This window comes from Phocoena phocoena, chromosome 6, assembly GCF_963924675.1.
Source record: "Phocoena phocoena chromosome 6, mPhoPho1.1, whole genome shotgun sequence".
NCBI classification, from domain to species: domain Eukaryota; kingdom Metazoa; phylum Chordata; class Mammalia; order Artiodactyla; family Phocoenidae; genus Phocoena; species Phocoena phocoena.
In genome coordinates, this window is record NC_089224.1 from 11,085,070 (window position 1) to 11,109,651 (window position 24,582).

Genomic DNA, 24,582 nt, shown 5'->3' on the forward strand with positions numbered 1-24,582 from the left:
ACTTCAGATATGAATCTCAAGAAGTAGGTCCCCAGGTTACCCACAACTGCCTGACTTGGCTACAAATTGGTTCCCTTGACCTCCTCTCCCTTGCATTATTGGGTTATTTGCTAGAACAGCTCACAGAACTCACAGTGAAACACTCACATTTACCAGTTTACTATATAATAAAGGATATGATAAGAGATGAACAGCCAGATGAAGAGATACATAGGGCGAGGTCTGGGAGGGTCCCCAGCGCAGGAACTTCTGTCCCCATGGAACTGGGGTGCATTGCTCTCCAAGTATGTGGATGTGCTCACAACCTGGAAGCTCTCCGAACCCTACACTACTGGGATTTTATGGAGCTTCATCAGATAGACATGATCAATTATTAACTCCATTTCCAGCTCCTCTCCCCTCTCCGGAGAATGGGGGTGGGGGGTAGAAATTCCAAGGGATTTGGGAGCTCTGTGCTGGGAACTGGGGCCAAAGACTCAATGTTAGAATGAAACCCCCTATTTATAAGGGGTTTAGGAGCCCTGTGTTGGGAACTCAGGGCAGAGACCTGTAGACAGATAGATAAATAGATAGATAGATAGATAGAGATAGAGCTTATTATTTCATAATACCTTATTAGTTTACTCAGTTTGAGGATTATAATGAACTCATGGCTTTTCACAGAATTACTGTGTTCTTTTTGATGTTCAAGTTCACATCTTGGCCAAAGGGAGCCTTTAATTTTAGCTGGTTCCTTTTAGCATTACCCAGACATTAAAAAAATATATCTTTCCTCTCTGGCAACAAGAACATATTCAGGCCCATTTTCTTTTTCCCTGCCTCAAGGCATTGAACTATTACTATCAAAGAAACTTGAGTTTCTTTTAGCAGAGAATAATATTAAAAATAAAAGTTGGGGTGCAAGGGGTACATATCAAATAATTCATACAAGTAAAAGAAGTGGACAGGGTGATGTCACTGCAAAGTCATTTTAATGACAAAGCTAGAAAATATAGATTTTTTTTTAAATGGGGTTGCAACTAGTTCAAAAAGATACATGCACCCCAATGTTCATAGCAGCATTATTTACAATTGCTGAGACTTAGAAACAACCTAAGTCTCCATCAACAGATGAATGGATAAAGAAGTCACAGTGTATATATGTGTGTGTATATATATATGTAGATAAATAGATAGATAGAGATATATACACACACATACATACATACAATGGAATACTACTCAGCCATAAAAAAGAATGAGATTTTGCCATTTGCAGCAACACGGATGGACTTGGGGGGCATTATGCTAAGTGAAATAAGTCAGAGAAAGATAAATACTGTATGATAATGGCTTATATATGGAATCTGAAAAATACAACAAACTATTGAATATAACACAAAAGATGCAGACTCACAGATATAGAGAACAAACTAGAGGTTACCAGTGGGGGGGAGGGAGGGGCAATATAGGGGTGGAAGAGTGAGAGGTAGAAACTATTGGGTGTAAGATAGGCTCAACATGGGGAATATAGCCAATATTTTGTAATAACTGTAAATGAAAAGTAACCTTTAAAAATTGTATAAAATTTTTTAAAAAATGGGGCTACAAATTATATTCCTGATTTCAATCTAACTCCAACTTTACTATATGCTTTTTTTTTTTTTTTTTTTTTTTTTTTTGGCGGTACGCGGGCCTCTCACTGTTGTGGCCTCTCCCGTTGCGGAGCACAGGCTCGGGACATGCAGGCTCAGCGGCCATGGCTCACGGGCCTAGCTGCTCCGCGGCATGTGGGATCTTCCCGGACCGGGGCACGAACCCGTGTCCCCTGCACGGCAGGCGGACTCTCAACCACCGCGCCACCAGGGAAGCCCTACTATATGCTTTTTGATTCTGCTTCCATCTTGTGTCACTTCTATTTTGAGCTTCCAGGTTTTCTCCTTTCTTATATACAATATCTTCTTACAAACTTAATACATTATGCTATATATAGTTATTAAAAACCATGTGTGTAAATGATAACAGTGGCTCATCTTTCTATAGGATAATCTGATGAGCATCTACTTAGCTCTTGGATCCTACCCTCCAACTGTAACTGTTTCTAATTCTCTTTAACAATAATACGGAACCTGCTACTGTAGTCATCCCGTTGACACTATAAAAATATTTCTTTGGATTACAATAACAAGAAGTGTAAACGAATCTTCAATAAATTTTAGAAAAGATATACAAAATTTAGAGCAAAATTTTAAATAATGCAAACACCTGGGTAAATCTAGGAATACTCCTTTCAACTATTTCAAAACTCTACTAACATTTAATTGCTTTTTAATTAATTGTTTTATCTCCCAGTAGAAAGTGGGGTCAACTTTCCCTAAACATTTTCCTAGAGTCAAAACTCTATCAAGCAGGGAAAAAATAATAATCTTGGCAGCTCCTTTATATAACTTTAGTCCTGACTAGAGTGTGGGGCTTCTAGCAATCTGTATTCCAGCCTTGACTAGATGGGCTCACAACTTGAGATGCAGAGATATTGCAGAGATGCAGCTTCTTGCCTCTCCCAGTGGACCACTCACTCAGCTTTTTTTTATCTTTGCATCAGAAGAAGGTTGACAACTCCCTACTGTGTTCTACCGCCCCCATATACCCATGCATACACATGCATACTCTTTACGGCTTTTCTCTTTTAAGTGAGAAGAATGAAGGATTATGAAACATCATTTATGTGTCATTCTAGTATGACTTCTCTGTGGTGATGTTTTTCTAATCATAAAAAATTTCTCATATGATTCTTAATTCCTTGACATTTAAAACCATCATTTGCTTAAACATTACTCTGCATTTAAATGTGTAGGATGACTAACCACCCAGTTAAGAAACTTGCACTTTTATAGGACCTTTGCCCAGTGTTGTGTTGTGCTGATACGTTGATACATGTTTTAACAGTCAGCTCTCTGTTTAGAAAACAAAAAAGGCCCAATGTGTACCATTTGCCGATTCCTGTGGTGTAAATGTTCCCTTGCCAGTTTCAAGCTACCGATGTGCTGGTGCTGAGGGGGGAGCTGGGAGGAGCTGTGTATGGTGGATGCTCAGGAGCTGGTCCAAGCTGGCTCCTGCCCATCACTGCCTTTGTCAGGGCTGTGCTTATTTTTCCAAAATGGACCCTGGTACTTTCCCCCCTATGAACATTTAAATATAGCTTTTTAAAAAATTGAGGTGTACTTAATTTATGATGTGTTAGTTTCAAGTGTACAGCAAAGTGATTCAGTTATAATATCTATATCTATCTATCTAATCTTTTTCGGATTCTTTTCCTTTATAGGTTATTACAAGATATTGACTATAGTTCCCTGTGCTATACAGTAGGTCCTTGTTGTTTACCTATTTTATATATAGCAATGTGTATATGTTAGTCTCAAGCTCCTAATTTATCTCCTTCCCCACTATCCCCTTTGGTAACCGTAAGTCTGTATTCTATGTCTGTGAGTCTATTTCTGTTTCGTAAATAAGTTCATTTGTATCATTTTTTTAAAATTTCACAAATAAATGATATCATACGGTATTTGTTTTTCACTGCCTGATTTATTTCACGTAGCATAAGGCCCTCCAAGTCCATCCATGTTGCTGCAAATGGCATTATTTCATTCTTTTTTATGGCTGAGTAGTATTCCATTGTATATATACCACATATTCTTTAACCATTCATCTGTCGATGGACATTTAGGTTGCTTCCATGTCTTGGCTGTTGTAAATAGTGCTGCTATGAACATAGGTGTGCATGTATCTTTTGGAATTACAGTTTTCTCCAGATATATGCCCAGGAGTGGGATTGCTGGATCCTATGGTAACTCTATCTTTAGTTTTTTAAAGTTAAATACACGGTTGAACTATTTTCTCTATACATTTCCTTCTAGAATTGCTATTTTTTTTTAACTCCCAAGAGAATCTCTGCAACAGTGTCCTCACAACCTCTGACCTTGTAAGGCGGACAGATGGGAACATTTGACCCTGGGACTATTGCTTGTTCCTTACAGGGCTTGTGCAGAACTGAAAGCGAATGAGCTCAAGTTTGCTGGAGGCTCTTGTGGAGCATGTGCATGGTTGCCTTTGCGGTGGTTGAGTTATTCTGTTCTCTGTGTGCCTCTCTCACTTCAGAGGAAGCTGCCAACTGACTCCAGGGTTCTGGAAGACTCAGAGCTGGTGTACACGGTCAGCGCCCAGGAGTACTGGCAGCAGGCTCTCCTCACCGAGGAGGAAACCGGTAATTTATACATATATATTTTTTCATCTCAATCACTCCAATTCTCAGGATTAAGCTTGGCACTCTGAATTTCCCGTTCTAGAACTTTCTGTGCCGCACTTCTAGTTTGCCACAGTTTCTATACCTATGAGCAGCTATATGCGTGTTTGTCTCTGCATTGTTGTGGTGCCTGAGACCACAATTCCTTTCTCCTCCAAATCTTACGACGAGTTGCCATTTCCTTAGTGTTTGCCTTGAGAGTCCTTGCTCACCCAGGGACAGGTAGAAAAAGCATCCATGGCATGCTTTTTCTTTGGGGGTGGGGTGGGGTTAGAGAACATGGCTGCTTTCTTCAGAGAACTTGAAATTTACATGAAGAGCTAATATAGTAAGTCCCCTACACACGAATGAGTTCCATTCCGAGAGCGCGTTCGTAAGTCCAGTTTGTTCTTAAGTCCCATAAAATTAGCCTAGGTACCCAACTAACACAATTGGCTATATAGTACTATATTGTAATAGGTTTATAATACTTTTCACACAAATAATACATAAAAAACAAACACAAAAAATAAAGAAAACATATTTAATCTTACAGTCCAGTACCTTGGAAAGTACAGTAGTACAGAACAACAGCTGGCATCCAGGGGCTGGCATGGAGGGAACAGGCAAGAAGAGTTACTGACTGGAGGAGGGGGAGGAGGTGGGAGATGGTAGAGCTGAAGGATGGTCAGTGATAGGAGAGGGAGGGCAGGCTGCAATGTCACTCGCGCCTGACGTTGATGGCGCAGGTTCTGGTTCCTTGCTGGAACCAGATGCACGTTTGCATCTTTGAAAGTTTGCAGCGTGAAGGTTCGTAAGTAGGGGACTTACTATACTAAGCCACGTGCAAAAATCAAAGTAAAAATGAGGCTAGTTCTATGGTGCTCTGAGTACAGCAGAAATTCAGAGAACCCAGGACCTGTGTGACCGGATTACTGAAGGAAAGCTGGGTGAGGAGGCAGGATCCGAGCTTGACCTTGATCTCAGCTGAAAATGGTTTAAAATGGGCCTATATGTCGCTAGACATGGATGAGCGTCAAAGGCGATTAAGGAGCAGAAGATGTGAAAAGTTGCCAGAAATGGGGAACTGCTTGAACAAGGATATCAAAGAAATAATCAGCATGGCACAGGCAAGGAATAATATAGAAACATTTCCACTTACAGGGATAATGGGGGGAAAGTAGCTTGACATCTATTATCTTCCGACTAACAGAGGATTCGGACTAAGATACGTGTCTAATCTGGAATTGCACTTGTCAGAGGTCCTACCCTTTCTACAGCAAGCATGCGCTATTTTGATGTTAATGGTTATTTGATATAGATAGAAAAGTCTAGCGGGACCAAATGGCTGAGGCTCTAGAAATCTGAGCCCCGGGTTCTATATACTATCCAGGTAACTACCGTCCAGAGGGAAGTGCCCGTTTTCTTACCCAGCCTGAACTTTTCCACAGAGTTTGTTCTCTACCACTGAATAAAATTAGCACCACGCATAGCTGCTGATCCTAGACTGGGGAAAACAGATAGGTTGGTTTAGTGAGCAACCTACCCGCCTAGGACCTCAGCGGAAGTTAATTCAGACAGCCAGCGTGATCTGTTAATGTTTAAGAATTCTATTTCCCACCAGCTCTGGCCTTTTCAAATTGTTTGTGCTGCCTGTGAATTCCAGAAATCCCCAAGTTAAGAGAATATATCAGGAGAAGGCTCTTGGATAAGAAGAGGAGGATGGTGACCAAGTATGTCACTGAAGCTTTTGGCCTGTTTCTGCTCACGGACAGTTTCAGCTGCATGGACAGCCTGCCGGTAGGAAGACCCCTGGGCTGTGTGTCCTCTGCCTCCTGGCCTGGGCAGAATGCTCCCTCTTACCAAGTTAGAAAATTAACTCACCGTAATCCTTCTTTTCTCATCAGAGGAAGACCCTAAGCTTAGAGAATCTAAAGAGAGCAGAAAGAGAATTTGAGGGTTAACATTGTAACCTTTGAGTGAAAAAAAAAAAAGAAAAAAGAAATAATGTTTTACCTATGACAGATGGGCTGAGAGGAAAAGGTAAAAATAGTCACTTTTGCCTCTCCTGAGACTTGAATCAAGTAGAATGTGTTTAATGGCAGGAGGGATTTGCCTACTTCTACTGGAATATGTCAGTTCTTGGTTATCCTAAAGAGGCATGTGTGCACATACAGTCCAAAAAACTCTCTTCTGCCTGTGGACTTCGTGCATGGCCTGGTGCTGTCAGAATCTCAAACTCAGAGCAGCGTGGTTATATAATGTGAGAGGAAGGAAAAGAGGAGGGCCTTTCAGCAGAGAGATATTATCTTCATGGTCTAGAATGCAGGTCTTCTGAATAACCAGTTAAAAATGACTTTTTTCATAGTAGTGGACAAAGTTTATCTTTTTGATGGATGAATTTTTTTTTACCCTAAGATAAGAGGGATAAGCTGCTAAATTCGAGGTTTGGGAGAGTTTGGGAGAAAACTTTGTTGCTGGAATCAATCACCAACTGCATGGTTTCCTTGTGAGGGAATGAAAATACAAACAAACAAGCACATATAAAGACAGAACTCTGACCCACAGCCTGCAGCAAGCTGCCTGGGAAACCAACCCCCCATCTACAATGAACAGCTCAGGAAGCCAGCCTGCTCTAAAACTTGTAGGAAGTTAGACTGCTATCTCTAGTAACAATCTAAGAAGCTAAACAATAACTTCTGAAACAATCAGCCCCAAATGGCCAGACCTTTGTTAACGACTGACGGCTTCCCTTATCCTTTTTTTTTTTTTTTAACTGTCATCCATATTTTATGGCAAAGAGATTGCCATTTCTCTTAGGTGTTTTAACATACGAGCAATGGCTGCTTACAAAACGGAAAAGAAAACTTAAAACAACCTGAAACACACAAAAGCAACCCATCAGATTCAGATGACAGAAGTATGGCTGGAAGGTTACATCTCCCATCCAAACTAAACCCTTTAGCAACGACTGCATTGCCTTTAATTCTGCAAATGACAGTCTCCCAGCAGGCTGCATTATTCTGATCCCACACATCCTCAGTATAATTGGCTGCCCATGAAACTCTCATCACAGACCGCCTTGTTAGCTCATGGGCTTCCCTAATCTTTATCCCTGCTTCCAACTGAGGACCAATCAAGAAAAGATAAATATGCATCCTCATGACTCACATAAGATCCCTGCTTTGAGGTCTCCACCTACGGCTGCCCCATGCCAGGGGCCTCTGATCAGGGCACCAGAAGCCTTCCCATCCCTCTGCTTGCCTTTGAGTGTCTGCCAAATGCAAGTGATGGCCACAGACTCTCTTGCTATAGCGAGCTCTAAATTAATAGCCTTTGTGTGTTCTCATTTGGTTGGTATTTCTTTATTTCCACACTTGCTGTCAGCTATCAGGTTTGCACAGCCAAGCTGACTTCTTGTTATGCAGAATAGGGAAAGTGGAGAGAAATGTACCGGTGGGGCTGGTCCTGAGACTGTGGGACAGTGAACCTGGGAGGGCCCTGTGGAGTGATGAGCAGAGGCAGCTGGTGGGGACCTGACTTCAGTGTGAAAAGTAAGCAATGTCAACTCTTTTACTTTTAATTAATTAATTAATTTATTTATTTTTGGCTGTGTTGGGTCTTCGTTGCTGCGCGTGGGTTTTCTCTAGTTGCGGCGAGCGGGGGCTACTCTTTGTTGCGGAGCGCGGGCTTCTCATTGCGGTGGCTTCTCTTGTTGCGGAGCACGGGCTCTAGGCACACGGGCTTCAGTAGTTGCAGCGTGTGGGCTTCAGTAGTTGTGGCTCGAGGGCTCTAGAGTGCAGGCTCAGTAGTTGTGACGCACGGGCTTAGTTGCTCCGCGGCATGTGGGATCTTCCCGGACCAGGGCTCGAACCCGTGTCCCCTGCATCGGCAGGTGGATTCCCAACCACTGTACTACCGGGGAAATCCCAGCAATGTCAACTCTTGATGGTCCATGCAGTGTCAGTCAAATATCCACATTTTAGAAATTAAAAGTGCCATATAGAGTAAGATTCACCATCTTTTTCATCGTATCTCTTATTCCTTGTTTGGGTCTAGTTCTGTGTAAGAAAAAAGAGACCCTCCTGGAATCTGAGATTTTCCAATTTGAGTTTTGTCCTCTGAAATACTAGTGAATGTTTTGACATTCTAACTTCCCCCCAAAATTCTTTGGGGTAAAAGTTGCCTCTCTGCTCAGCCAAAGATTTTTGGAAGTGCTGATGGAAAACGAATCGGATGTGGTGCTGTGTGTGGTTGGTTTATTTTATAAACACCAGGACAAAGCATTTTGCAATCGAAGTTGGAGCGTGGTATGGAGGTGCAACCCGTGTAGGGGCTCAGTCCCTCCTTGTAGCCAGACTGCAGGTGATGGAAGACACAGAGGAGGGGGCTGGCTGGCACTTCTGTGATAGCCTTTTAGAAGGAGTTGCCAGCAGGCTTACAACATTCTTTGGCCTCAGATATTGGTCTCAGTCTTAGTTCTCTGACGGAAAGCTGGAAGGCAAGAGTTTGTCAGCTCCTTTGCATTCCGGAAAAAAAAAAATCAAATCTAAAAATATATGTGACAGATCATTTTTTAAGATTGTGACTCAAACCAAAAACTTTAGAGTTTGGATAGTTAGTGATTTTAAATGAACAGGGATCTAGTCTTTATTTTTAAGAATCAATGGGAAGTTGATTATGACGATCTCAGTGTTGAATGAGTCCTGCATTTATTCATAGTAGATGCCAGCCTTTCCCTTTTTCACTGCTCTTTTATTTCCAGCCCCTTCCCTTCTTATCATTCTTTTGCTTCTTCAACAAGGATTCTTTGAGAGTGAGCCTTTGTGAGAATCTTGCCCGTGAGTTTCTTCTCATGACTTTTTTCTTCTTTCATTTTGATCACTAGTGACCCGACAAACTCCAAAGAATCTAGAGGGAACTCTGGGGGAGAAAGTATGGCTTATAGAATTCTAACTAGTGAAAACTCCGAAACTCCCCAGGGCTTGCCTGAAGCGGAATAGTTTCCATAAACTTCTAAAACTCCTCTGAGACTCAGGGTATAGGAGTTTGAGGCTGTTTTCAGGATCATTCAGCCCCATTCACTTACTTCACAGACGATGCCCTTGCGATCCAGAGATGCTAAGTCATCTCTGTAAGGTCACACCTCAATTCAAGAGCTATTTCTGTCATAACATTTGGAATACACTTTAAAAGCCTACGTTATCCAGCCATTTCTCCACGCCATTCATTCTCCCCAGAAATGTTTATGGACCGTGCTCTCCGTGCCCTGCCTTGGAATAAACAAACATGAACAACAGAGTCTGTCTCTCCAGCAAGGTCCTGGCCCAGGGCAGGAGACACATGGCCTGAGAGAGACATAGCACAGCAGGGGTGTCCTAAATGCAACGGGAGCCCAGGAAAGAGCGCCCCAACTCTGCCCGGGGAGTCAGGGAGAGCATCACATGGGAAGTGACTTTTGAGCTTTGGGAGTATGAGAACATGGGAAGAGCACATGCAAAGGACCAAAAGGATGGCACGTTTGGGGAATGGTAGAAAGTTCAGAGGCAGCTACGTGGGAGGACCTTTTGGGCAAACAGAGAGCTGGTGGTGCTGGAGAAATTGATTGAGTTCTGGCCACGAAGGACCTTAAGTGATGAGCTAAGGAGTGTGGTTTCTTTCCACTGCAGTCAGACACCATGTGGTCCCCAGGGTTCTCATACAGGGGACAGACACTACAGAGTTCCCAGTTTGGAACCCAGAGGTCAAGGCTGCCCCTGGCGGTCACTCCCTCGTATTACTTGAATAGATATTTTCTTCCCTGACTAGGCTATTCTCCTTTGAAGCAGGAACCAAGTCTTTATTTTTATGCTCCTGTAGCTTTGCTGTTTATTTAAAGCAGGATCCAGAAGATCAGTATTACCTGGGGCTCGCTAGCAATGTAGAATCCCAGGCCCTTGGGTTTGAACCAACTCTTCTGGTGGTTTCTATGCACGTTAAAGTTTGAGAAACCCTCTCCTCCAAAACTGCTTTGTGCACGAAGTTCATTAAATATTTGTTGAATCAGATGTCATTGGAAAAATCTCTTTTAATGACAATTGGATTTTTAAAAAATATTTACTCTTTCAAGTAGCCTAATGGGTTAAACCCCAGGAAAAGTTGCAGGAGGATATATTTGTTTGATTCTCCAATCCCACAAAGCTTAAGGAGGTCTGTGCCCTGAAGGGTGCCTTACGGGGATGACAGGGAGGAGTCCACCGTGGGTGATCTGCTCAAGCTCAATCTTGTGTTGGTGACAGACTTAAAGAAAGCAGAGTTGGAGGAGATGGTGCCTTTAGGGAGGGGGTGGCCTCATGTTCCTGATGGCCCTTGTTCCTAGAACGAATACTTGCACGTGAATGGCCTGCGGAGATTTGTGGAAGAGAAGATACAGCTGCTGGAGAAGGCCATCGACCAGTGCTTTGCCCACATAGTGCAGCCTCTGCAAGAAGGGGTCCAAAATGCCAGGAGTTCCTACCGACAGATCCTTGGGGCGTGCCTGGTGGTGAGTGACCCTCTGAAAAGAAAAGCCGTGATGTTCGGTGAGGCCTGCCTGATTCTCCACCTTTTTTCACTATGCCATTGCTTTCGAAAGAAATAAAGAGCTAGAAGAAATTAGGAGAGAGTGAAATTGCACACAGGAAAGCATATTGAGGGAAGTGTTTGTGCCTTGTGAGGACGCAGGGAAGGGTACGTGCGCAGGGGAAAGAATTGGAATTTAGGATCCGAGGGTCTTGTTTGGAATGCCAGCCCCACCAAACATCCTCTCCGTAGGCCTGGGCAAGGCCCTAAACCCACTTAAGCCTGTTGGGATTTTTCTTCTGTAAAATGGGGATGGTGAACACTTGCCCAATCTATTTCACAGGGCTGATGTAAGTATCAATTAGATACACAGTAAGAAAGCACCCTATAGTCTCTCACTTGTTGTTTTATCTTTTCAAATTGTGGTTTTATCTTTTCATTATTCAATAGTTATATGGGGTTTCTAAGGGATGAGAGATAAGAAATGTGTGTGGCTGTTTAAGCCATGAAGTTTGGGGTAATTTGTTTCATAACGATCGGCAACGAAGTGACCCTGGAGAGAACTGTTTCTATACGATGGTGGAAGATCCCAGATCACAAAAAGTGAATGAGTGGGTGGGTGCTGAGAAGGTGAAGGCATGAGGTGGGGACCAGTCCTCTGAGACAATGTGCTTGTGGAGGAAGAAGCAGCATCAGACACCTTCAGGCTGTCACCAGGGCTTCATCCCAGGAACTGTCCCCGCTCTCCTCAGCCCTTCAATGGCTTCTTTACTCTGTGACTACGGGCACAACCCAGGGCGTTCCTATTTGATAAGCAACTTGCCCTTGCGATCAGATATTTGGGCAGACATGTATATACTAACATCATATCTTTAGGTAACATAGTAAAATAGCCTAAATGTCTAATCATACGAGAATGCTAATGATATGATACATCCATATGACATTACGTGGTTATTCCAATAATTTTTTGGAAGTATTTACAATGAATTCAGGAAATGCTCATGTTATAATATTAAGCAAAAATGGCAGAATATTAAAATAGAGATAGATGATAGATTGATATGGGAAGATAGATATGGATAGATAGATAGAGATAGTATGATGTCAGTTGTACCACGCTACATGGCCATTCACTGAAAACATATATCATTGATTAATGATCACAAAGACCTCTACTGAAATTTCAGTCAGTGCAAATGTATTTTTTATTCTCTTTACTGAGGATCAATCACGATGTGGCTAAAATTTGTCAAGTCTCTTACAGCTCTAGCTTCATATTATTTTTTTCTTCCGATGTGTGAGTTTATGTCTCTGGGAGAAAATATTACAAAGAGATACACATCAAGTTACGTTTTATCAAATATGTAATAAAAAGTGTAAAACATCGAGGCTGTGCTCGGAAAACCTAAAACACATACTCGCGGTAGAGTCAGAGCACACTTTCACTTAATAACTGCTCATTTAGCACTTATTTATCAAGCATGACCTATACCAGGACCAGATGGTGAGGACATCACGATGGATGAAACATCGGGCCTGATCTTAACCAGCGGATGGTCCAGTTTAGCAGCCTGATGAGTAAAGAGACAAACGCAAAGCTGTATGTAAACAGAGAGCAGAGGATGCTTTGGGAACCCAGGGCAGGGGCACCCGCCAACTTGAGGTGTGACTGCTGTCCTCTCTGTGTAGCTTAATAATACATTGAAAGATCATGTCTCTGCTCTTCCCTGTGATTCTTGGTAATGGTGTTTGGCCAAAGGCACTGCAGCTGTGATCCCGTGAATTCTAGGTAACACCTACTAACTCCACTATCTTATTGTTTAATTATCCAGAGGAGTAGAGGAAACCAGGGTTTTCACCAGACTCTGAAAGCGGTTTGCCTGAAAAACGGTATCTATGCCTCCAGGACTCTTGGGAGAATAGATCTGAACGAAGCCATCACGCAGCCCATCTATGAACAGATTGATCCTGTTTTTGGAGGCATTTTTAGGTAAAGGATCCTTCACTTGGATCCTCTGTGAACAAACATGCGAAGAACGCTCATCTTTAAGAATTTGTACTTTGGATCTGGAAGGGTCCGGAGTAGCTTGCAACTTGAGGAGGAAAACTTAGTCTTTGGCAAAACACAAAAGCCCTAGTTTGGTTTACTTAAAAATTTCCTGTGGTGACCTGGAGTGCAGCTGGAGATGCTGCTTTCAGATTAATTTTATGATTCCCATTATTTTTCAAGTATCTCCTACATGCACCGGGGATCTGAGCCCAGGACAGGGGCATTTTGGCTGGAGAGTGTGGAGTTAAGGAAACACACGGCCTTCGTAAATTTCCCTGAATGAGAAAAGGAAAAGTGGCTCCCGATGACTCTGCTTGCTTTTGACACACAGCGCGCTCACACAGCGTGGGGTGGGGGGCTCGAACCTTCACAGCGCCCCGTCCTTCCCTCTTTCCTTGACCTCCAATCCTTTTCACCATCCACAGAAACAGTCTCTCGTAATCCCCAGCCTGTCCCCAGTCTCCCTCCTTTGCCCCTGGCATTTCACCTGGCCTACCACCCTCTCCTGTTTGAGCCATTCTACCTTTGCTCGATTCTTACTCAGTGCCTCCACCCCCGTGCCCCCAACCTTCCTTTAAATGTGTTTGGAATCCTGCGATTCTACCTACGCTCACCCACCCCTGTTTTACACATCTGTAGGGTAAACTCCAAATTCCTTGGAATGGCCTTCAAGACATTCCACCTGCTTCCAACTGGCCTTTCCCATCTCTCCCCACCCCGCTGTCAGTGTCAACCCCTGGCTTTAACCAGCCTGAGGACAGCAAAGAGCGGCTGAGATGTACCATAAGCACTTTGCATGCATCATGTCATCACATCCTCCCATAACCCTCTGAGGTGGCTCTGGTCTTCTTACAAGTGACCACACTGCCATTCGGAGGAATCGTATAGTTTTCCCAGGGTCACCCGGCTCATAAGAAGAGAGCTAGGACTTCAAGCCTCTGCCCTCTCCTCTACTCACCTGATGCTTCTTATTCCTGGGATGTCCTGAAACCTAGTTCACTATGTCGTCCCTGTGGAGAATGCCTCCTCCTTCTTTTCACGTCCCTAAATCTTATCCATCTTTTAAGGTGTAGTTCGTCCCACCCTTTCAAGTGGGAACACCTGGGCAGCAGAAAGACTATGAGTTTTGAGGTTAAACAGATCAGTGCCCAAGGTCTGGCCCTGCTACTTACTAGCTGTGTGACTTTGAACACATTAGCTACCATCTCTGAACCTCAGCTTTCTCATCTGTAAAATGGACATCATTGCACGGACTTCATTATAGGAATTTTGTAACTGTTAGATTTCATCCTCCTTCTCTTAAAAATGAGTAAAAGAATACCAGCTAGTTCCCTCTTTGTTTTCACCCCACAATAGCCACCGTTGTCTCTTAACATTTTATTGTGCTTTCCCCTGTAGGTCTGGGAAGCCCAGTGATGGCTCAGCTCTGATGCCCCACATAGATGCTTTTAAGCGCTCTCTGCAGGAGAAGATGACGGAAATTGGGATAAGAAATGGCTGGAAATATGATAGCTATAAAAAGAGTTTCCTGATCCAGGAGGTAAGATCCTTATAAAGTGAAGGGGGCAGCGAGGTTGGGTAGTGGTTTTCTTCCCAGCAGGATTTTGGAGGTTGCCTGTCTTTTCCCACCTGTTTCCCTGGAGTGTCCAGGGTCTGGGTGGACCTTATAGCAGGCACTGTGGGATACAGAACATAGTGGGATGGGGCAAAGAGAAGCGGTCCTGAGTCTGCTACAGACGTAGCAAGCTTTGTCCCACTGAGAAGAAAGGAAGAGTAAATGCTGAGATTGTCAAGTAGCCCCAGTTCCCAAGAAGAATCTTCAAAGAATCCTTAGAAGTATAAACATTTGAACCCACTTGTAACATTCTCACTGAGTTCTTTATCATTTTTGCCAATATCATGAAGTATTATCCACAGTGGTGAAGTTTAAAGAAGTGTTTTTTTTTGCAGATTGTTTTTTAGTTTTGAGGCCTCAAGACTCTTGTCTGTGACTCATTTGCTTAGTCCAGGCTGCCTTTGTCTGTTTGGGCTGCTGTAACAAATACCATAGACCAGGCAGCTTACAAACAGCAGAAATTTACTTCTCACAGTGCTGGAACTGCAAGTATAAGATCAAGGCGCAGGCAGATTTGGTGTCCGGTTGGGCCTGCTTCCTGGTTCACGGGTGGCCATCTTTTTGCTGTGTGCTTACATGGCAGACGGGGCAGAGGAGCTCTCTGGGGTCCTGTCTATAAGGGGAATCATCCCAATTGGGAGGGCTCCCTCCTTAAGACCTAATCACCTCCAAAGGCCCCAATCACCTCCAAAGGCCCCACCTCCTAATGCCATCACATTGGGGTTTAAGATTTCAACAGAAGAATCTGGGGGAAACGTGACTATTCAGTCCACAGCACAGGCCCATCCCAAATTACAGGGTAACACTAGAGAAATCGCCTGTGCCTCCCCCGCCCTCCCCCAAGTGCCCCATCCCAGCAGCTTGCATGCACCCGAGTTCAACTCTGCAAATAGTTATCGAGTTTTCTGAGGTGCCCGGCACTGTGGGAAGCACTTGGGGATATAAAAGTGCTTCAGATAAAGTTCCTGCTTGTGAGGAGTTCACAGTGGCGGAGACGTGTGAACAGCCAACGATAATACAGGGCAGAGGAGGCGGTGGCCGTACACCAGGAACCCCTGCCCTGCTTCTATTAAGGGATTGTCACAAATGGCTTTTTGTTAACGTGGATTCTCAGATAAGCGCCATCCTGGGAGGCCTGGAGGGACACATCCTCAGAAAGAAGAGGAGGATTTATGAGTCTCTCAGCACCTCTGTTCAGAACGACCTGAAGCCCTGTTACGAAGGTGGGCCCCCGAGAGTAATTTTTCCACCTCCTCCGGGGTCTGTCGGCTCCTTTAGCATCCTAGTCTGCTGCTCCCCCTTCAAAGTATTTGTCCTCCTGTGTCCTGAGTCCCCAAAACACTCCTGCTCTACAAATTAAAACCAAACAATTGCAAGGGTGTGGGGAGAGGTCAGTCATGACCCATTTCTATCTGTGTGTTTCTAGTTCTTTCTGTCCACCCTTTATCTAGACACCTTGCTTCTCCTCTCCGTGCTGCATCTCAGCTAATTAAACTATAAAATCCATTATCCAATTCTCATCCTTATTTTCTTTAAGTATTTGTAAACTCACTTTCCAACTTTTTCTGGGTTTGGTGGTCCCACTGTTTTTTTTTTTCTGGGGTGGGCAGGTGAGTTTGGAATTTTGGAAGCTTCTGCTTAATTCACTCATTAGATTTTCAACATGAAAATGATCTAAATATTGAGTTAGTGTTTTGTATCATGTTATTCTATTTCCACGGTGTAGAAAATGGTGCTACATGTATGAATATATATAAGTGTATGTAGGTAGGTATGTATAATACATATGTGTGTGTATGTGTGTATAGTTTGTTTGCTTGTCTTTTTTTAATGTGCTTTTTAAATTTATTTTTTATTTTTAAAATAAATTTATTTATTTATTTTTGGCTGCGTTGGGTCTTCGTTGCTGCGTGCAGGCTTTCTCTAGTTGCGGTGAGCGGGGGCCACTCTTCATTGTGGTGTACGGGCTTCTCATGGCAGTGGCTTCTCTTGTTGCAGAGCACGGGCTCTAGGCGTGCGGGCTTCACTAGTTGTGGCACGTGTGCTTCAGTAGTTGTGGCTCGTGGGCTCTAGAGCACAGGCTTAGTAGTTGTGGCGCACTGGCTCAGTTGCTCTGCGGCATGTGGGATCTTCCCAGACCAGGGCTTGAACCCGTGTCCCCTGCACTGGCAGGCAGATTCTTTTTTTTTTTTTTTTTTTATTATTTATTTTATTTATTTATTTTTGGCTGCATTGCATTCCCGTTGCTGCGCGCGGGCTTTCTCCAGCTGCGGCTCGTGGGCTGCAGGCACGCAGGCTTCAGTAGTTGTGGCGCACGGGCTTCGTTGCTCCGCGGCATGTGGGATCCTCCCGGACCAGGGCTTGAACCCGTGTCCCCTGCATTGGCAGGCGGATTCCCAACCACTGCGCCACCAGGGAAGCCCGGCAGGCAGATTCTTAACCACTGCACCACCAGGGAGGTCCCTGTTTGCTTGTCTATCTTTCTGATGCTAAAGGTCTCTAAGCAAGTCCTTGCTGTGCTGTGACTGTGACTATCATTTTTGCCAGAGGCAGCTCAGATCACGGGCAAAAAAGCATGTGAAAGAATGAAAGATGTCCTCAGAAGAGGGCTGGACCGGCAGGTGGACGAGGGCATGTTCGAACGGGCTCAAGAAAGGATGCAGCACCAATTTCACCAGCTGAAGGTATTTGACATCCATGGTTTGAATTCCAGTCCCAAAGAGGCTCCTGGGGGAGCACAGGAAGCAGGTACAGAAGACAGAAGAAGTAGTAGTTGTTTGGGCCCAAATAGAGCCGGATGCCTTCTCTAGAGAGGGCCCAACCGATGGCCATGATTCTGGGGAGGAGGCCAGCCTCCACTGCCACCACATGCTGGCTCGGGCTTCTCTCTGAGACCGTGGCTTCAGAAATGCAGCCCCTCCAGCTCTCTCCCGCCTCTTTCCTCTTTACTGAGTCATCACTAGGACAACTGTAGTATCTAGAGGGGATACTAAGCTCTTCACAAACATGAGTTCATTGAATCCCCAGCAACTCTGTGAAGTATACTCTTATTGTTCCCATTTTACAGATGAGAAAACGGAGGCAAAGAGAGGTGTATCAAGAGGTCACACAGCTAGTAAGTTACAGAGCGGGGATTTGGGACCAGGTAACCTGGCTCCAGCAATAGCATAATCTTAAGACAGATTTTTTTTTTTAAATGAGGGAAAATGACTTGTCTACATAAAATACCAATAGATAAATGCCAGTCAACTACTATAGGTCAGTCTGTTACAGTCCCTGGCATAGATTTAGGTGTGACGCTGTCTATCTCAGAAGACAGTTCCTAACAGTTTCCTCAAACCTAAGTGCTTCTGTCAAGTACGCTTGGATGATCTTATCCCAGCCCTGGGTCTCTTAGCTAGCCAACCCCTCCCCAAGTAATATAAATTCTTTGTTTTAGTCCAAGGTACTGCTGGCTGCCCCACCCCCCCACCCCCCCCCCCCCAGGCTCCAAGCCAATAGGGTTTCCAAATTCATCAGCCTCAGTCCAGGCTTAGCTGACTCTCTCCCAACCTCCTGAGGACCTCGGCTCCTTGCTATTTCCGTCCACCTCTGAACCAGCCTGCTTCTTGAAACCTGCTTCCGCACAGTCTCCTCTCCCCGCATCACCACGGTTATGGAAAATACATTTCTCCACAATACAAGGCATGTAATATCTCTTGGACCAGGCTAAGAGGTATCTCATTTACCAGGCGTGGTTTAGTTTCCATCATTTAACATATTACCACCGACTACAAATACCTGCAGAAAATTTGCCAAACTCTACAGCTGCCAATCCCCACTGAATGTATAAAAACCGGCCCTTAAGGTGCCCAAGAAAACAATTCCACGGAAAAATGATTAGCACGTTGAGCATGTACAAATGTATCTTAAGTGACAGCCATGCAGGAAAGTGAAACTGGGCAAGACCACAGAGGGTTCCCATTCTCTGATCTGACAAACAAGGAAGCTGAGGCCAAGGGCATGATGTATTAGAACAAGGTTCACAGATGCAGCCGAGATTAGAGCTTTGGGTTCCCAGCCTGGTGCATTGAAGAAAAGACCATAAGACTTGGAGTCAGGAGATGCAGGTTCAAAACTAGGCTCTGTCAGGCTAGTGGAGAGTCCAGTGTTTTTCAATGGGAGGCAAGAGATGCTTAGAAGAGGAAAACTGGTTTAGTTGATAGAATGACTGAGAGTAGCAAGAAGACATTTCTCAGGTAGTCGGAAAGTTATATATTAATGGTGTATTATGAAATGCAGGAGGTCAACAAACATTTACGCAGTGACTAAACGCATGATAGGACAATGGGACGGTGACCCTCTCTTTGCCTCTTCTTCTGTCTCTGCGGTGGCTGTTCTCCCCCCACCACGCCTCTGTGCCTCCTCGTTACTCCTGATTTGGTCATTCAGCATCAGAGGTACAATTTCCACGAGTCTAGGAAAGGAGATACAAAGGCAGGTGGGACCCCTCAGAAATGTTGTCCTGATGACTCTGGTCACCCAGGGTATTCTCAAGCGGTCCACCCTTGGACCTGACTTTGAAAAATGTGCCAAAATGCAAACTTTGAAAAAGTTGCCAAAAGACAACCCCAGTCGCTAACATTCTCTGGCTGGGGGATTGGGTGGGGTCCTTTTCATGAGATTCCTTTCCCTTAGGCTGTGCCCTCCTAACAGAATGACCGTCCTTTGTCGTGTAGAATGGAATCACGGAGAAGGTGAAGGGCAGCGTCACCACCATGCTGACACTTGCTTGGTCCCAGGGGGATGGGCTCTACAAGGAGCTTGCAGGTAAATACATACAACCTTTGCATAAAGGGTGATGATGCCACACCCCTACCCCCCAAACTGTGGTTGCTCTTTGCTGGATTTAACACCCAGCTGAGACCAAGCATTATATTCGGGTTTTGTGCACAACAGTCTCACCACATTCTTACATTCCCCCTCAGGGGCAGGCAGTCTTGCTCCATTCTGCAGATGCAGAAACTTAGATAATGTGCTGAGGATCCATAGCTGGAAAGCGGCAAAGTCAAATCCATACCCCTGTCCTGGTGTCTCCATAAACCCATTCTTTTAGATTGATCTCTTCCCATGAGAAGCCTCATTTTCTGGTTGTGGTGGAGAAGGTTTGTTTTCATCCACCAGGAAGCTGGGGATGCAGCACCAGGGGCATGTGGTACAGGCAACCATCTCCCCTTCACACCATGGGCTCCACCAGGTCCCCTGGTGTAAACTGGAAAGTGTAAACTGGTGCAAACAGCGACTGGACAATTTCTAGCAAAATTAAAAATGTGCACATCCTTTGGCCCAGCAATCCTTCTTCTAGGCATTTATCCTCTGATATCCTCATACATGGCAGAGTGGCACGTGCACCAGGTTATTCAGGGCAGCATTGTTCATGGTGTCAAGACCTCAAAGATCCATCCAGAGACTTAGGGGTCGCGATGGTTAAGCTCACTTAGCTACACCACTAGTAGAGGACCTTGCAACTGGTTAAAAAAAAAAAAGCAGCTTTATATGTAGCTGTAAGAAACAAGCTCCAAGGTATATAGTAAAGTAAAAAAAAAAAAAAAAAGCATGTAATATGTTGCCATTTGTGAGAGAAAAAAAAGGAAAAGCATATGTTCATGTCTGTATATGCAGAAAAATCTCCATGGGATACACAGCAACTGGTCACACTGGTTGTCTCTAAGGAGGGGAACTGGAGGCTGGAGAATGGGGAGGGCAGAGACTCGCTTTGCACTGGGTCTTTTAGGTTTTAAACTATGTGCACAGTTGTCTGCTTGGGAAAAAAAAGAGCTGCTGCCTTTGGTGAGTCCATCAGGGTGAAAGTGGTCAGGGCTATTTCCAAAGAAAAAGCCACAATTTCCGCTTCTAAAGATCTGTCCTGCACTTAACGTATTTCTTTGGAAATCATCGTTCTCTCTGAATTCTGGCTGGTGAGACGGCCATCTAACCTGTTCCTAGTGGTCTCTGGGAAGGAGCTACGACACCCTTGCACTGCAATTTATCGGTCTTTCCCATGACCATCTGTCTTGAACCTGTTTTAAGATTAGAGTCACCCAATCGTGTCTTCTTTTAAGAACCCCCCACCCCGCCCCGCTCGAAGTGGTCAAAGGTCTTCCGACTCTCCAGGTCTCACAGACAGAATATGCTCCCCTGAGTTTGATGTAAATTACTCTTTGCCATAGTTTAAGACCGTCTCCTTTTCTTCCCATCACCAGCGAATATACACTATGTAGGGAGTACTGTGCCAGGTACCAAAGAGGTCTGAAACAGTGCCTGCTCTGAGTCTTAGCTGGTTGTTAAGACAAGATGTGTAAGACTGTAAAACACAATAGCAGATCATATGCATTCAGTCTCCAAGAAACCACAGCCCCCTCCTAGGCGCTGGGCAGTGTTCTAGGTACTGAGGATACAGCAGTGACCAATACAGACAAAAATCTCCACCTTCATGGAGCTTATAGCCCAGAGGGCAGAAGGTAGGCAGGAAGCAGAATAAATAAAGTGTGTGGCAAGCCGAAGAGCGATACATGCTATGGAGAAAAATAAAGCAGGGAAGGAGAGAGAGAGGTCCCGGAGGAGGGGCCAGGGTGGCCAGGGAAGGTCTCACTGGAAATGTGACATTTATACAAAAACCTGAGGGAGGGGATGCACTTGGGCGCCAGACTGTTATTCCCACAGTGCAGAAGACAGTGGTTATTCAGGGCTGGGACACTGGGGTAGCTTCAAGTAAGCTGGGCCCTAGAATGGAGCCTGGAAGGATAAATACGATTTAAGAGGCAGTGAGGAAATGGGAGACCTTCTAGACTCAGGAGAAAGACAAATAGACTCAGGGTTCTGACTCCCTTCTTTTTTTTTTTTTTTTTTTTTGTGGTACGCGGGCCTCTCACTGCTGTGGCCTCTCCCGTTGCGGAGCCCAGGCTCCGGACGCGCAGGCTCAGTGGCCACGGCTCACGGGCGCAGCCGCTCCGCGGCATGTGGGATCTTCCCGGACCGGGGCACGAACCCGCGTCCCCTGCATCGGCAGGCGGACTCTCAACCACTGCGCCACCAGGGAAGCCCCTGACTCCCTTCTTGGTCAAGGTCTTGGCTCCCCATCACTGTCCAGCTCAGGGTGGGTGGGTCTGAGTCATGATGCGGGGCATATAGAGCCAAGGGCGATGGAGAGGCTTTCGGGAGCAATGCCAGAGCCAACCCCAAGGTCAGTCTGAAGTGTCCCTTCAAAGAGGACTGTGTTTGTCAGGGTTCTCCAAAGAAACAGAACCAATAGAATGTATACATATGTCCATACATAGAGAGAGAAAGAGATCATTTTAAGGGATTGGCTCATGCAACTATGGCAGTTTTGTGCGTCCAAAATCTGATAAGGGAGGCCAGGAGGCGGGAGATACAAGAAAGACTTGCAGTTCAAGTCCAAAAGCAGTCTGCTGGAGAATTAATTCCCTCTTGCTCAGGGGAGACCAGCCTTTTGTTTTAGTCAGATCTTCATCTGATTAGATGAGGCCCACCCACATTGCGGAGGGCAATCTGCTTTACTCAGAGTCCACTGATTTAAATGTAAAACTCATCCAAAAATATACTGACAGAAACATCCAGAATAATATCTGACCAAATATCTGGGCACCACAGCTCAGACAAGTGGACACATAAAATTAACCATCAAAAGGATACCATTTGATTTCAGATCATGGGCTAAGAGCCTGAGATGCCAAAAGTAAGAGCAGATTCCCTTAGAACGGGCACAGCTGTGGGGAGAGAGATCGGAAAAGGAGAGAGATGCCTGGAAAAGACTTGGGGGAGGTTTTGTGTGGGGTGTGCTTTGTATCTCCTTCCACTGAGCACTTATGAGGCCTTTGTAAAGACTCAGTGATTTCCCAGACCTTTTTTATGGGCAGGTTTGTGTTTATTTTCAAGGTGCCCCCTATGCTGAGATAAGCCTTAAGATAAAAGCAAGAATGCCTGGTTTGATCGAGCTATTTATAAAACATATTGACTGAACTGTCTGATCTCTAAGCTCCATTCTCAAGCTTAGATTCTGGGACAGGTGACAGAGGTCAGAACAGGATTCTCGGGGGATTTGCTTTCTGGGGACGTTTCTGAAAAGGACTATCTCCTAATGCTTACTTTCTGCTCTTCTGTAGATGTCAAAAGTGAATGCAAGGAGATGGAGAAGCTGCACAGGAGCCTGAGGGAGGTTGCTGAGAATGCACTGCTGCGTAGGGGCATGCAAGATTTCCTTCTGAGAATGTCCCCTAGCAAATCTGGCCCCCCCAAAACATGGATTTAATTCTTGGGGCTTAGCACCATGGAATACAAACCTGGAGGCAAATAATCAGATTTACTACTGTTTGTTAAAACCTAATAAAGAACACCTCCCAATTTTGGGGGCTTTATAGACAACTCAGTATATTGTTACTTCTATCATAAGCTGAGTATGAAGCAACCGTCACAGACATAGAAAACAAACTTATGGTTACCAAAGGGGAAATGGGGTAGGGAGGGATACATCAGGAGTTTGAGATTAGCAGGTACAAAGTACTAGATGTAAAAAGGATAAACAACAAGGTCCTACTGTATAGTACAGGGAGCTATATTCAATATCTTGTAATAAACTATAATGGAAAGAATATGGAAAAATATATATATAACTGAATTGCTTTACTGTACACCAGAAACTAACAAAACATTGTATATCAACTATAGTTTAATAAAAAGCAAACACCAAAAATAAACATTGAAAAACTTAAATATAGTGGGAAAAAATTGCAAAATAAAGCTTTAGGGACCCAGTTCTATTTGCCCTTTTAATACTGATGAGACTTTTGGGTAAGGAGGTAACATTGTGCCATGGAAACAACATGGGTTGTTCTGTGGGTTGAGAGCCAGACAGATAAGAGACCTGGCTTTACCACTTCTCAGGATTGTTATCTAAAATGAGCACTTCTCAAACATTTTGATCTCAGGACCCCACTCTTAAAAATTATCGAGAACCTTAAAGAGCTTTTTTGATGTGGGTTATATCGGTTGATATATACTGTACTCAAAGTTAAAACCAAAAAAAATTGTAAATAATTATTTACTAATTCATTTTAAAATGACAATAATAAACCCGCTACCTGCTTTCAAATAACATATTTTTATGAAAAAAAGTTTTCAAAAAAATTTAGTGAAGAAGAGTGACATTATTTTACACTTTTGCAAATCGCTTTATTCTCTGGCTTAATAGAAGACAGCTGGATTCCCTTATCTGTCTCTGCATTCAATCTGTTGCAATCTTTTTGGACAATGAATATGAAAAAAATACAGTCTCACAGATACAGAGGTGGAATACGGAAGAGTCTTTTAATAGACTCTTAGGTCATTTCTGGATATCTTCTTTGAAACTACAGTCTTGACAAGTGGTAGTTTCTTAAAGGTTAGTTGCAGTGTGGAATCTGAAATCATACAGGTGAATTTTTTTTATATCCTGTTACATTAAAATACATTTCTATCTCATATTCTGAATGTATCTTTTACCAATTGTGGTGTCAGGCATTGGTCATTTTGAAAAAATTCATTCACTGGGTTAAGCAGATCTTCCAAATGTTGACATTTCACTATATAATACTAAAAATCATATTTGTTGATATCTCCACCAACTTCACCAGGAAAGTTTTGAAGTATTGGGAATCTGTCAAGCTCGTGGTGGAAGATACAAGTTTTATAAATATCCATTTTCCCCTAAAAGTTCAGCTTATCATTGGCCACAAATACTGTCAGTTGTTTTCTTTGAAGTGATAGTTTCATTTTGTTCATTTTCGAGAAAATGTCCACCATATAACTAAGTATGATCAACCATAGTTTGTCTGTCAAATGCCGTTTCAAACAAAAATGATGTTCCATGAAAATACTGTCAAGTTCAACTCACAACTGAGCCATACAAGTGCTTTTCTTTGAGGCAGTAGAAGGGCTTTAAGTGTACTCCCCATTCTGTCACATAAATTGGCATCTACTTAAGGGTCAATAATGAATAGAATTAATAACATAATATTTCACTAAGAACATTTGAAAGTGAAACTGGCCTTTTTTTTTTAACTGCAAGTGCAGAGTAGTGAG

The 24,582-nt window shown here is 43.9% G+C and overlaps 1 protein-coding gene across 1 annotated transcript in view; it reads left to right on the forward strand.

The window, feature by feature from the left end:
* The window catches only part of NUGGC (nuclear GTPase, germinal center associated), a 39,848-nt gene extending 17,074 nt beyond the window's left edge, over positions 1–22,774 (forward strand). The window contains exons 10-18 of the mRNA XM_065879677.1: positions 4,135–4,240; positions 5,925–6,058; positions 10,617–10,781; positions 12,634–12,791; positions 14,250–14,391; positions 15,581–15,689; positions 17,014–17,150; positions 19,185–19,275; positions 22,629–22,774. Of these exons, the coding sequence (XP_065735749.1) occupies positions 4,135–4,240; positions 5,925–6,058; positions 10,617–10,781; positions 12,634–12,791; positions 14,250–14,391; positions 15,581–15,689; positions 17,014–17,150; positions 19,185–19,275; positions 22,629–22,774 (1,188 nt within the window). The remainder of the gene's footprint in view (positions 1–4,134; positions 4,241–5,924; positions 6,059–10,616; positions 10,782–12,633; positions 12,792–14,249; positions 14,392–15,580; positions 15,690–17,013; positions 17,151–19,184; positions 19,276–22,628) is intronic.
* The last annotated feature ends 1,808 nt before the right edge of the window (positions 22,775–24,582 follow it).